Source organism: Scyliorhinus canicula, chromosome 19 (genome assembly GCF_902713615.1).
Source record: "Scyliorhinus canicula chromosome 19, sScyCan1.1, whole genome shotgun sequence".
Lineage (NCBI taxonomy): Eukaryota > Metazoa > Chordata > Chondrichthyes > Carcharhiniformes > Scyliorhinidae > Scyliorhinus > Scyliorhinus canicula.
Window position 1 is genome coordinate 5,497,890 of NC_052164.1, and position 14,920 is coordinate 5,512,809.

At 46.1% G+C, this 14,920-nt stretch overlaps 1 protein-coding gene across 8 annotated transcripts in view; it reads left to right on the forward strand.

Moving 5' to 3' along the window:
• The first annotated feature begins 6,880 nt into the window (after window positions 1-6,880).
• LOC119954162 (calcium-binding and coiled-coil domain-containing protein 2-like) overlaps window positions 6,881-14,920 on the forward strand; it is a 64,563-nt gene continuing 56,523 nt past the window's right edge. For 5 of the 8 annotated variants that reach the window (XM_038779122.1, XM_038779125.1, XM_038779126.1 and 2 more), the window contains exons 1-4: window positions 6,881-7,035; window positions 7,154-7,200; window positions 10,118-10,307; window positions 14,188-14,287. In XM_038779122.1, the coding sequence (XP_038635050.1) occupies window positions 10,128-10,307; window positions 14,188-14,287 (280 nt within the window). In that variant the 5' untranslated portion in view covers window positions 6,881-7,035; window positions 7,154-7,200; window positions 10,118-10,127. Of the gene's footprint in view, window positions 7,040-7,153; window positions 7,201-10,117; window positions 10,308-14,187; window positions 14,288-14,920 lie in introns of all 8 variants that reach the window. The other 3 variants (XM_038779130.1, XM_038779123.1, XM_038779124.1) reach the window with 3 other exon arrangements.

Genomic DNA, 14,920 nt, shown 5'->3' on the forward strand with positions numbered 1-14,920 from the left:
CAGGGCTTGAACCCGCCGTTGGGTGATCGAAGGTTGGCTGCTGCATTTGCGGTGCTGCCTCCACAGTGTTCAAGCACAGTGTCCATGCATTAAGGTGTGATTGGGATGCTAGGCATTGAGCCTCACATGCTATATGGCCCACCCACCCACGGTGGTCGGTGGCACAGACAAGCAGAGGCTTGCCCTGGGAACACACGGTCCAGGGGTTGCATGACAAACCTGCACACATCCGCCCCCGCCTCACCCTACCACCCACAGGGCTCCCCCAGCCTCGATACCCCCTAGTTGCCCCTCCACCCTTTCCCAAGCACAGGGGCAAGATGCCCAGTGCCCCCTGGCACACTACCTATGAGCGAAGATGGCTGCTCATCACCCCACAGCAGCCCATCTGCCTGCTTCACATTTTTCAAGAGGAGTGCTAAGCACGTGACCACTTGTTGGGGAGGTCGCTGAATCACAGGAGGCTGTTGGATATGGGCTGGCTCCCATTAATTGTATGGAAATAGGGCTGAAGTGGTAATAATTGGTTTCTCGCCACACTACGGCGGGATCCCGATTTCGCCTATGGGAGGGGGTCGGCTGCACCACAAACAGTTTGGCGCCTGGTGCAGTTCTTGTTTTCGCCCTCTCCCGCTATTTACGCCATTTGCCATTTTTGGGGAAAATGCCACCCATAATTGCATTAAAAGCAGTTAACCCAACTAATTCCTGGGATAAGGAGCTTATCTTATGAAGAAAGATTGCAAAAGTTGGGCCAGTAACCGTAGTTTTGAGGAATGAGATATCATCTCGTTCAACCATATAAGATCCTGAAGGGATTCGATAGGATAAATATCACAAGGATGTTTCCAATTGAACCAGGGGATACAGTTTAAGAATAAGAGGTCTACCATTTAAGCCAGAGATGAGGAGATTCATTGTTCTCGCTGAGGGTTTTTAGTCTCTGAGATTCTCTTCCACAGAGAGCAGTGGAGGCTGTGGGTCATTGATTTGTTCAAGGCGGACTTTGATGGAATTTTCCTGGACAAGGGTGTCAGTGGATATGGGGGGGCAAATGGCAAAGTGGAGCTGAGACCACATCCCGTTCAGCCATGATCTTATTGAATGGAGAAGCAGGTTTGAAATACTGAATAGCCTAGGCTTGCTCCTAAGTCCGACATTCCAATGTAAAGTAGGCATGTAGTCTCTGGAATGAAAAGGTTAATGGATGATTTAATTCATTCTTTTCAGGATTTTGAAATAACTTGGCAGGATAGAGAGGGAGAAACATGCTCCTGCTGCCGAGGGAGTTAAGGACAAGGGGACGTAACATCAAGCTCAGAGCTAGAACATAAGAACATACAGTGCAGAAGGAGACCATTCGGCCCATCGAGTCTGCACCGACCCACTTAAGCCCTCACTTCCACCCTATCCCCGTAACCCAATAACCCATCCTTTTTAAAAAAAATTTAGAGTACCCAATTGTTTTTTTCAATTAAGGGGCAATTTAGCGTGGCCAATCCACCTACCCTGCACATCTTTTGGGCTGTGGGGGTGAAACCCACGCAGACACGGGGAGAATGTGCAAACCCCTCACGGACAGTGATCCAGGGCTGGGATTTGAAACTGGATCCTCAGCGCCGTAGGCAGCAATGCTAACCACTGTGCCACCGTACTGTCCCCCAATAACGCATCCTAACCTTTTGGTCACTAAGGGCAATTTAGCGTGGCCAATCCACCTAACTTGCACGTCTTTGGACTGTGGGAGGAAACCGGAGCACCCGGAGGAAACTCACGCAGACACAGGGAGAACGTGCAGACTCCTCACAGACAGTGACCCAGCGGGGAATCGAACCAGGGACCCTGGTGCTGTGAAGCCACAGTGCTAATCACTGTGCTACCGTGCTGCCCATTCAGGCTAGGCCATTCAGGAGTGAAGTTAGGAAACACTTTATATAAATGATGGTAGAAATGTGAAATGCTCTCCCACAAAAAGCAATAGAGACAAACTTAATTAATAATTTTAAACCCAAGATTGATAGATTTCTGTTAGCCAAGGGCACTAAAGAATATGAAGCTAAGGCAAGTGGATGGATTTGGCATACAGATCAGCCACAATCTCAGTGAATGGCAGGTCAGAACACATTTGAAGGCTGAATGGCCACCTCCTGTTGCTTCCCCGGGAATCGTAGAAGAACCGCTGGCCAAAGAGAAGCAGAGTTCGCCTTCTTAAAAGCTCTACTTGTGATGGATACACCTGATGCTACACAGTGTTAAAAGTAACGATTCCACAGCACTGGACTACAGTGCTTAGCAAATACAGTTCAGCTTGAATAGGTTCCATATATGACAGTGGAATGGCAGCAAAAAGGGAAGAAAATACCAACATTAAAAGTGAGCAAACGAAAGGGGTTGCCCCAGAACTGGTGTGTTCATTCTTATATCCATCAACTTAGATGTTTCTTCTGCATGTAACACAGAGTATCCTTCATTGGTGCCTTAAATGTAAGGCAGTCACTAATAAATCTAATAAGGAATTCAGAAGATTCTTTACTCAGAGAGCGGTCAGAATGTGAAACATTCATGGAGGACGGATCTGTGGAAGGATCGTGAGAGGGCACAGACTCAAAGGGCCGAATAGGCTCCTTTTGTGCTGTGACCATTCCATTTCAATGAGTGATTGAAGTGAATAGCATAAGATGTCTTTAAGGGGAAAGTATGAGGGGGAAAGGAATGGGAAGATATGTGAAAACATGAGATGAAGGGGGTGGGTGGGGGGGGGGGGGGGTGTTGGAGACCTATATGGAGCACACTGTCATAGACCATTTGGACGGAATGGCCTGTTTCTGTGCTGTAGGTTCTGCCGTACTGGACAATATGTGGAAATAGCCTTGGTATCTGATGGTGGTCCCACACTTCACATATTCCCTGATCCTCTCAAATAAGCCCTTCCCAACATCTGTTGGGGAATACTCATGGGGTCTGAACAGAGTGGGGGTTGGGGATGTGATAGCACTATGGAGTACAGATGGAGCAATCTCTGGTGGCTAAAACACTGATATGTAAATCTTCTTCTCAAATTTTTCTTTGTAAATCATTTCTCTGACAGCTCCTTGACCTCTGGCCGCCTCCTGCTTTTCTGGCTGTGCACTCTGTGACGGTCTCTGGCTGTCAGAGCTGCTGGCTGGCAGGGTTATTGGAAACAGCTGACACACTCCCGAGGGTAGCCCACAGTCACAAAACATGCTATCCAGCTGTTTCGGACTCAACCCATGAGCAATTTTCCATCACGCTGCTGACTTGTCCCATCTATCTAATTACATTTGTTATGTAAATCTGGCTAACTCAAAGACAAGCTGCTGTCCTCTCTTTGACAGAGAGACAGTTAGGCCCTGGATACAGTCTATACACAAGTATCTGGGTTTTTAAATAGGAAGATTCTGCGGCCATGAAAACTCATAAAAAACTTCAATGTGTCGCTCAGGAAAAGATTTTCCAACCGCTTTCAAATACTGTCCCGACTGACCACTCACCTACCACCATGAACATGAACTCATTTAATTCTCAGCTGCCCTGATCCAAACCCATGCCCATTGCTGCTCACCCACCACCCTCACATTGGCTCCCAAGCTGGAGACATCTTGGTTTAAAATTTTGCATCCTTGTGCTCATTTCTCCGCCCGGGCAGTTGTGCCCCGAGTCGGAAGTTTGGGCATTCAAGCATCACCGCTAAGACCTGAGCACAAAATCTAAGCTGGAATTCCCACTGCAATACTGTACCAGGAGAGTGCTGCATTGTTAGAGCTGCTGTCATTCAACTGAGATGAAGTTCTAAACCTTATATCCCCTCTGAGGGATCACATGGCACTATTTTGAAGAACAGGGGGCAGTGAGCGATGGTGGTATAGTGGTGAGCATTGCTGCCTTCCAAGCTGTTGACCCGAGTTTGATTCCCAGCCATCGCTATAACAACTAAATCGGAAATATTTGCGCCACTGAGGAACAGTTTCTCACTCAGAATTGAAGAACGGAGGGGTGGGGGGGGGGAGTGGTGGTGGGGAGGGTGGGGGGGCTGGTGGTGGGGAGGGTGGGGAGGGTGGGGGGGGAGGGTGGGGAGGGTGGTGGGGGGGTGAGGGGGAGGAGGGGGGAGGAGGGGGGTGGTGGGGGGGAGGGGGGGGAGGGTGGGGGGGTGGGGGGGTGTGGGGGGGTGGGGGGGTGGGGGGGTGTGGGGGGGTGGGGGGGGTGTGGGGGGGTTGTGGGGGTGGGGAGGTTGGGGGGGGTGGGGGGGGGTGGGGGTGGGGGGGGGTGGGGGTGGGGGGGGGGGGGTGGGGGTGGGGGGGGGGGCAGGGAGTTACCCCCAGTGAAGATCCAAACCTCAGACGCTGGAAATCAGAAATAAAAATAGAAAATGCTGAAAGCACTCAGCAGATCAGGCAGCACCTGTGGAGAAAGAAACAGGCTGGAATTTTCCGTCTGTTCTCGCTAGCGGGATCTTCTGTTCCCGCTGACAGTGAACCTCTGCTGTGGGTTTCCCAGGGGTAGGGAATGCATACAACGGGAAGCCCCAATGACAGTGGCAGGGCTAGACAATCCCGCCGCCATCCAATGGCGGGCCGGCTCCAAAACACATGCGGAGGGTGCAGAAAATCCCAAACATTTCAGGTTGATATCTGTCCTCTTGTTAAATCAAGTACATTGGGCCTGTACTCTTTTCAGTTTAGAGGATGGAAAAATTATCTCATTGAAATATATAGCATTCTAGGAAGGCTTGACAGATTACATGCTGAGAGATTGTACCCACTGCTGGAGAATCTCAAACTCAGGGCAATTACTTAAGATAAGTGGTTGGTCAGTTAGGATTGAAATGGGTAAAAATGTCTTCACTCAGCATACTGCAACATACTTCTACTTGTACTCGTACATAGAACACAAGAAGTTGGCATGAAGGTTGAGCAAACAATTAGGAAGGCAAATAGCATGTTGGCCTTTATTTCTAGACACTGAGGTGCAAAAATAAGGAAGCCTTGCTACAATTGTACAGGGCTTTGGTAAAACAGCACCTGTGCGCAGTTTTCATCTCCATATTGAGGGATATATTTGCACTGGAGCAAGTACAGTGAAGATTCACTTAGATTGGTCCGTGGGAAGGGCAGCACGGTGGCCTAGTGGTTAGCACAACCGCCTCACGGCGCTGAGGTCTCAGATTCGATCCCGGCTCTGGGTCACTGTCCGTGTGGAGTTTTCACATTCTCCCCGTGTCTGCGTGGGTTTCGCCCCCACAACCCAAAAATGTGCAGAGTAGGTGGATTGGCCATGCTAAATTGCCCCTTAATCGGAAAAAATAATTGGGTAATCTAAATTTTAAAAAAAAGATTGGTCCGTGGGATGAGAGCATTATACTATGATGAGAGGCTGAGTAAATTGGGTCTTTATTCTCTGGCGTTTAGAGGACTGAGAGGTGATCTGATAGGATCCCAACAGTGCAGACGAAGGCCACGTGGCACTGACCCTCCGAGAGAGCATTCTATCCATGTCCACTCCCCACCCACCCCACCCCCTCCCCTCCCCATAACCTAACCTGCACATCACTGGGCACTAAGGGGCAATTTAGCATAGTCAATCCACATAACTCGCACATCTTTGGACTTTTGGAGGAAATCAGAGCACCCGAAGGAAACTCACACAGACACGGGGAGAACGTGCAAACCCCACAGTCACCTCAGGCTGGAATCGAACCCGGGTCCCTGGCGCTGTGAGGCATCAGTGCTAACTACTGCCCTGCCCTCATTGAAACATACAAGATTCGGAATGGGCTTGATAGGCTAGTCACTGTTTCTCCTGACTGGGGCATCCAGAACACCGGGTAGTTACCGGATAAGGAGTTCATAGATTATCATAGAATTTACAGTGCAGAAGGAGGCCATTCGGCCCATCGAGTCTGCACCGGCTCTTGGGAAGAGCACCCTACCCAAGGTCAACACCTCCACCCTATCCCCATAACCCAGTAACCCCACCCAACACTAAGGGCAATTTTGGGCACTATGGGCAATTTATCATGGCCAATCCACCTACCCTGCACATCTTTGGACTGTGGGAAGAAACCGGAGCACCCGGAGGAAACCCACGCACACACGAGGAGGATGTGCAGACTCCGCACAGACAGTGACCCAAGCCGGAATCGAACCTGGGACCCTGGAGCTGTAAAGCATTTGTGCTATCCACAATGCTACCGTGCTGCCCATCATTTAGGACTGAGATGAGGAGAACTTTCTTCACTGAAAAAAATCATAGAATCCTTACAGTGCAGAGGGAGGCCATTCGGCCAATCGAGTCTGCACCAACCCTCTGAAAGCACACTGCACCCAAGCCCACTCCCCCGCCCCATTCCAATAACCCTGACCTAACCTACAATTTGGACACCAAGAGATAAATTAGCAAACCCAATCCAGCTAACCTGGGTTCTCTACCCCCAAAGATTTTAGATGTGCGAATATATTTAAAAACTGAGACAGACAGGTTTTTCCTGATCTTTCAGAAAATGAAGGAGGATATGGAGTGCAGGCAGAGAAGTGTGAGTGGCCGTTAGTCAATTCCTGCTATTTGTTATGTTCCAAAACTCTTTCAAAAACCTTTTTTTACAAAGATAACTCAATGTATTATACTGGGACTACAGTTCCCTTTAAAGGGTCTTCTAAATTATTTTGCATAACTTAAAATCAAACAGGTTAGGCGAGGTACAGGGGATTAAACTGCACATTTGCCTTTGCTTTCATTTCCCAGTCAAGGCTCAGGTTTCACTTGGAACGCACTAAAGAAGCCAAGTGGCATCGGCACCGCGCGGGCCGCTGGGAGTTGTAGTCCGCAGCTTCCGAGCTTGCGCAGTAACGGGAGGAAAGTGGCGGCGGAAATGACTACAGCTCCCAGCCTGCACCTGAACAACAAGCGGCTTTTACTTCGCCCTCGCTGCTGTTTTATGACGGAGTCGGTGCCTCATCAAATAAAACCTTTTCAACTTTAAAAACAAATTAAAATAAATCCTGGGCCCGCGGCAGAAAAGTTTGTGTGTTTTTTAAAATGTTTCCTCCTCCCTTTTAAAGTTTTAGTTGAACTTATTTTATCTTTGTGATGTGTAAATGCGTAGCTGCGTGTTAAAGATTCTCCCTTTTACTTTCAGTTTTTAATCCTGGTGTCAGTCAGCTCTGTTTAGAAGTCTTTAATCCGGTAAGTTTGTTATAAAGGCTTCATTATCTGGATGGTATTGTTACTGATACTAACTTTGGATATAATGAAATGAGGAAGCAGGTAAATATGAGTTTTAAATCCGACCTTGCCCAGGTTGAACTGGGATATGGGAATTTTTTTTAAACGGAAGACGGATTGTGATCAGTTCCAATTTGGTCATGAGAAGTCGATAAATTTGAAAATGTTTTTTTGCTTAATTCCAATCCTGGATGGTGTTGGCTATATTTACTGGGGGCACAGTTTCACTGCTCACAGAGCCTCTGGTTTCTAGCCAAGTGGATCTTTCCTGATGCTTTTGTTACAGAGAGATTGGGGTACACGAGTACAGGGCTTTGGTGCGGGCAGACCTAGAGAACTGTGTACCATTTTGGTCTGCAAACATTTGCAAGGATGCACCTGTCTTAGAAGAAGTGTGACTCATGTGTTCACACCTGGACACCAGCTGTTGGCCTGTGAGGAAAGATGAAGTAGACTGGATTTGTTCCCTAGGAGTTTGAAAGAGTGAGAGGTGTCATGTGAGAGTACCTTTAAAAAAATGGGTGTTTATCAATGGGTATGTCTATAAATATCTGTAGTGAGAGTACCTTTAAGAAAATGGTGTTTATTACTGCAATGATGTGGGTGGAGCTGGGCTGTCAGGCAGCTTTTTACTTTCGTTTAAGGCTGTTTTGCTGCAGGGTGTGTTTTAGTTTTGTTTTCAGTGTTGGAGCTGAAGCCAGACAGAGCAGGTGTACTGTCGCTCTCTCTGCCATGAAAAGACCATCACTTGATCATTTGGTGAATTCAGAATTATAAATGTTTTCAGTAGTGACTTTAACCCGATGTGCTTCTGTTAAAGGTTTTGTTTTTAAGTCGTATGGATGTTGAAAGGAAAGCTTACAGGATTACTTAGTGTTGTATTCTTTGGAAGTTGTATTTGAATTGATGATTGCTAAGATGTTCACTATGTTTTAAAAAGGTTAACTTGAGTTCACAGAATAAACATTGTTCTGCTTTAAAAAATACTTTTCCATTTCTGCTGTACCACACCTGTCCCACACTGTAGGGTGGGCTGTGTGCTCCCCATACCACAAGCTATTAAAAGTTGTGGGTCAGGTGAACTCCATGATACACTTTGGGGTTCTCTAAACCCTGGCCCGTAACATACTCTTGTTCCGTATATTGTATCAACCATTTATTGCATTCCACCATTTTATTTGATCATGGCTGATCTCTACCTCAACTCTATTCACCTATCTTGAATCCAATCTCTTTGATATCCTTACCTAACAAAAATCTGTTGGACTCTGAATCAATTGACCACCCATTTTATGGGTGAAAGAAATCCCTGATTTCCATGATCCTTTGTGTCAGTAGGGACTTTGACATGTATTCATCTAACCCTGCCCTCCTGCATCAACATGTACTTCCAAACAAGAATCACTGATGGTGATCCCGAATTGAAGTTTGAGCTTTTTGCTTCCCCTCTGCGTAAAATGTTCCCTCCTGTTTGCATTTGTATGTAATTCACACCTCTGCTGTGCCTGCGGAGCTACATTGCTTCCCAGTCCATCAATAACTTGATTTTAAAATCATCCTTCTTTTCAAATCCCTGTATGACCTTGTCCCTCCTTATCTCTACAAACCTCTCTCACCCTCCACACTCCTCAGATTCTGGGCCCTTGCACTTCCTACTTTCCATCACTCTGCCATTAGTTAGAACAAAGAACGAGACAGCACAGGAACGGGCCCTTGGGTCCTCCAAGCCTGTACCAGTAAACTACTTATACCTTAAACTCTGGGATTCCCTCCCTGAAACCTCTCCATTTCTCTCTCCTCTCAGATGCTCATTAAAACCGGTTTGGTTATCTGGCCTAATATTTCCTCATGTGGCCTTGCATCAATTATTTTTCTGACACTGTCCAGTGATGCATCTTGGGGTATTTTACTATGTGAGTGGTGCTATAAAAATACAAGTTTTTGTTAAATGAGAATTTGCTCAGTAACATTTGGAAATGCTGATATGATTGTGAACATAATTAATAGTTTTAGGATACTCTTGTGAACCATGTTCTGGAACAATTGGCCACTTATGCTATGTGCAGTTCCCCATTTTTATATCTAAATTAAAACTAATCCTGTTAATTTAATGGGTTTGCAATTTTTTTCTTGTATCTGACCTTGATTACCCTCCGTATCCTCAATCAGGTTGCTATAATCTCATTAACTACATAAGTATTCCATTTTGCACTCATTTCATTAATGGCTCACAATGTTTCTCGTTTAGTTCATAGGTACACACCAGAGGGTATAAAGACCAAGGCCTATGTATGTTTATTACAGATGCTAGGGGCTGATCTTCAAAGTTTCCGAACGCTGTATGAAACCAGCTTTTTAAAAAAAATTTAAAGTACCCAATTTCCAATTTAGGGGCAATTTAACGTGGCCAATCCATCTAACATGCACATCTTTGGGTTGTGGGGGTGAAACCCACACAGACATGGGGAGAATGTGCAAACTCCACATGGACAGTGACCTAGGGCCGTGATTTGAACTCGGGTCCTCAGTGCCACAGTCCCGGTGCTAACCACTGCGCCACATGCCGCCCCGTATGGACGTGCTTAAGAACATTCCACAAATTCACTGTGTGGAGTTTGCACATTCTCCCCATGTCTGTGTGGGTTGGACCCCCTCAACCCAAAATTGTGCAGGGTAGGTGAATTGGCCACGCTAAATTGGAAAAACAAGAATTTATAAAAAGAAAATATAAATTTAATCTAAATTTATGTTTTAAAAAAAAAGAACATTCCACAAGTTACTTTATTGTCTTCTGATCCCAGCCACAGAATCCTGCCACGAGCCTGAGACTAGTAATGTACTGTCAATAAACACATTTTCTGTTCCTGCATTCCTTCAGGCTGCACACCATGAACGAAAATCAAGAAGAACTAGAGACTGAAACTGCATCGCTGTATTCCAGCACCTTCGCCCAAGTTATCTTTGCCAACGTGGAAAAGGTGTACATGACAGATGTTCCTGTGAAATGCAACTATACTCTAACGCCCAGGATCATTGCACATCCGAAGGACTGGATTGGAATTTTTAAGGTAAGTTTTGTTTTCAAACTATCAAGCTCATTATTTAGTGCTTTACAATGGAAAATGGGCAGGATGTTGGGAGACGCCCTCTGAAACACCAGGAAAAATTTAATAATTGTGTATAATAAAAACAATTTTAAATTAAATTGCAGGATGTGCGTATCCTAGGATTGGAATTTATTGTCTATCCTTTGTTGCCTTGGAGGAATTGATGGCTGCTTTCAGGTTGATTTATTCACCAGTAAGCAATGGTTCTATTTATAGTCGGGCAGAGTGATGAAATGCAAACCTCAAAACACATGTAAAATTTCTTGAATCCAATGTGAAAATTGAATGAATCATTTTAAAACTGCATCCCTGTGCACAAAGTTGGTTTTAAAACTTTCTTCCCAATGCCATACTGCTGGGGGTCCTCCCTCAAAATCCTGGTGGAAACGCTGGTGGAAATTTCACTTTGTTTTAATTCACTAACAAGGCCAGCATTTGTTGTCCAACACTGGATCCTTGGTTATTAAACCAAGACAGAACTTCTCAGAGTAAGAACATCCCAATGAAACTATTGATCCAAATTATTCGAAGCCTCACCAGATATTGTTGGGAATGAATGAAAACCCTCGTAGATTTCCCACTGATTGGAGGGAACCTTGAACCCCCAAATGAATTTGTTACAAAACACTGTTTTGTCCCAGTAGGCAAATTTACTAAAGTAAAATAGGGGTGTGGGTATTTGACACCAGGTAATAATGTCTCAGTCTGTTACGCTTCCTAGACTTGGATTGTTTTCCGAATATAGCAATCAACATTTTCAAACATCTTTATAAAGATTAGGGAAGCAATCTTGCAAAATTCACAGCTATCTGTTCTAAATATAAACCAACCTAAACTTGGTTACATTCTAGTCTCTGGCTGATTGTGGCATTCCTTTCCAATGGAAATACTTTGATGTAGTTATAACTTACTCCTATGTATCTAATATCTGATGCAAGAATATATTTTATGTACAGCACAGTCAAAAATGTTTACTTTTGGAATTATCGGGTCTAACTATCCGTTTTGAAGTCTGCAAAAATGTGTTTTGTAATATTTGGATGTAATTCGGAATGCCTGATCCTGTTCACACAAACACCAGAAATCTGCAACTGCCTATTTGAAATATAGAGCGCAATTTAACCAAATGGGGACTATGTCCCATAGCGAGCGCGTTTAGCCGTGTTTTCCTTGCGTTAACAGCGCTATATAACGTGAGTCCGGTTAGATACGGGGCCTCAGTGGGGACCGTGCAACTGTGGCCACACTCAGTCTCATTTCCTGCACTAAGGAGCCCCACTTGCTGAAACTCCTCTGTGTAGTGAGAGATCGGGATGCCGTTCTTAAATGGTATCCGGATCTCTCGAGACCCTGATTTTCCCCCCCACCCCCGCAAACCTGAACTCACTGTAAGGGGATCCCCGGGCCCGGTAGGGCACCCGCCCACCCGAACACTGCTGCTCAGAAATGCATTTCTGGCAGTGCCCCAGCTAGCTGGCACCCAGCCTGGCAGTTCCAGTGTACCATCTTGCCCAGTTGGCATGCATCTGGGGCCTCCAATCGCTTTGGAGACCCCACGTGTGCCGTTCCATCTCGTCCCCATTTGTGGAGACCAGTTTTTTTTTCCAAAAATATACTTTATTCATAAAATCTATAATAAACATTACAGAACATTTTGAATTGTCTTGACTGTACATTTCCATCAAAGTTACACACATATCCCTCTTTACGTTACAATTCTTTCTTAAATATTTACATTATCATGTTTCTTTTATACATTGGAGTGTTGATGACCTATCCCAAAGGGTTTTACACTGTTACCCACCCCTCGGTGTACATGTGTTGGAAGACCTTACACAGTGGTCTTTCCCCATTGCGTTTTGGCGGCAGCTGCCCCAAGCTTGAGTGCGTCCCTCAGCACGTAGTCCTGGACCTTGGAATGTGCCAGTCTGCAACACTCGGTCGAGGACAATTCTTGACACTGGAAGATCAGCAAGTTTCGGGCAGACCAAAGAGCGTCTTTCACCTAGTTGGTGACCTTCCAGCAGCAGTTGATGTTTGTCTCGGTGTGTCCGTAGGGCTCAGAGTTCTGTGTCACAGAGCTGCTCGGGATGAACCTTGACAAATACCACTACATCTCTCTCCAGACCTTCTTTGCAAAGGCACGTTCCACAAGGAGGTGGGTGACCGTCTCATTTCCCCCACAGCCACTCCGAGGGCAGCGTGCAACGGTGCTGAGCCTTCGGGTGCACATGAAGAATCTGACTGGGAGGGCCCTTCTCACCACCAGCCAAGCTAGGTCTTGGTGCTTGTTTGTAAGTTCTGGTGATGAGGCGTTCTGCCAGATGGCTCTGACAGTCTGCTCAGGGAACCATCCAAAGTCCTCCACAGTCTCCTTTTCCCTGAGGGCCTCGAGGACATTACGTGCTGACCACTGCTTCATTGCCTTGTGGTCAAAGCTGTTTTTCTTCAAATATTTTTCCACGAGGGACAGGTGGTGCGGCACGGTCCAACTATGAAGGGAATAGATAGGATAGATGCGGGCAGGTGGTTTCCACTGGTGGGTGAAAGCCGAACTAGGGGGCATAGCCTCAAAATAAGGGGAAGTATATTTAGGACTGAGTTTAGGAGGAACTTCTTCACCCAAAGGGTTGTGAATCTATGGAATTCCTTGCCCAGTGAAGCAGTTGAGGCTCCTTCATTAAATGTTTTTAAGATAAAGATATAGGTTTTTTGAAGAATAGAGGGATTAAGGGTTATGGTGTTCGGGCCGGAAAGTGGAGCTGAGTCCACAAAAGATCAGTCATGATATCATTGAATGGTGGAGCAGGTCGAGGGGCCAGATGGCCTACTCCTGCTCCTAGTTCTTATGTTGCAATGTGGCGCGCTGTTTTTCGGGCACAGTGTGGCAGGTGGATCGTGCCCATAGCCTATCCAGCACATCACCATTCTGTACATCTTTTATCATTTGCCACTTTGTAAACCTATTTTTACTCTCCCTCCCCTCCCCCTCTATCATATATCCATTACTAGTATCTACCTCTGCATTTACCTGTCATGTCAGCAACACTATCTATCTAACATCTATCATTATTTATTTACCTTGAGCATGGAATCTAGGCTATAGTAAGGGATGCTGTATTATCAGGTATGCCATCTTTCAGATGAAATGTTAAATTGAGGCCCTGAATATCTTACAATCAGTGATGTACTTTTAAAGTATAGTGGCTTTTGCAACATCGGAAGCAGAGCAGTGAATTTACACACAGCAAGACCCCACAAAGATCAATGTGATCATCACCAGTAATCTGTTTGGGAGGTAGAACGAGCCTCTCTGAACTGCTGTCCATACCTAATTGCCTCTTCTACTTCTGTCTTTTTTGATGAGGTACCAAATGGCGGCATGGTGGCACAGTGCTTAGCACTGCTGCTGCAAAGGGCCAGGGACCCGGGATCAATCCAGCCTTGGGTGGATGTCTGTGTGGAGTTTGCACGTTCTCCCCGTGTCTGTGTGGGTTTCCTCCGGTTGCTCCAGTCTCCTCACACAGTTCAAAAATGTGCGGGTTAGGTGGACTGGCTATGCAAAATTGCCCCTTAGTATCCAAAGATGTGTAGATTGGGTGGGGTTAAAGGGACAAGGTGGGGGAGATGGCCAATGTGGGGTGCTCTTTCAGAGGGTCGGTGCAGTCTTGATGGGCCAAATGGCCACCTCCTGCATTGTAGGGATTCTCCTATTCTATGGATATTTTATGCAAAAAATTGCCTTTTGGCAATAAAATTTGCCATTCTTCTTTTCTTTCCCTCGATGGACTTTGGCCATTTGTAGTGAGATTATTTTAATATTATGCTTCTTTTATTCAAGGTTGGTTGGAGCACAGCTCGTGATTACCACACTTTTGTTTGGGCCCCTCTCCCTAAGGAGGAGAACCAAGTGGAGCGACAGCAGCAAGTGACGTTTGAAGGTAATATCCTTTCAGCAGACAACTTTGAATTGGTTAGTCCTGATGTATTACTGGGGGGCGAATGTGGAGAAGGTACGGAGCTGGGTCAGACGGGTTGACTCCCAGTGGGTCAGAATGGAGGAGAGTTTGTGTCGGGATTGAAGGCACTAGCAACAGTGCCGCTCTCAACGGCCCCGGGGAGATAGTCAGGGAGTCCAGTAGTACCGGTAGTAATAGCTTTGTTGAGAATTTGGAGGCAGTTTCGGCAGCACTTCGGGTTGGGGGCAGGGTCAAGGGAAATGCCGATTCGGGGGAGCCATAGATTTGAGCCAGGGAAGTGGGATGGAAATTTTTAGAGATGGAAGGAGAAAGTAATTAGGACACTAAAAGATTTGTTTCTTGGGAGTCAGTTTGCAGGATTGAAGGAGCTTGGGGCGAAGTATGGGCTGGAGCAGGGGGAAATATTTAGATACATGCAGGTTCGAGACTTTGCTAGAAAGGTGATACTGAGCTTCCCGCAAGAGCTGGCCTCCACATTGCTGGAGGAGGTGTTTTTTTTTTGTTCTTTTTTATAAATTTAGGGTGCCCAATTCATTTTTTCCAACTAAGGGGCAATTTAGCGTGGCCAATCTACCTACCCTGCACATCTTTGGG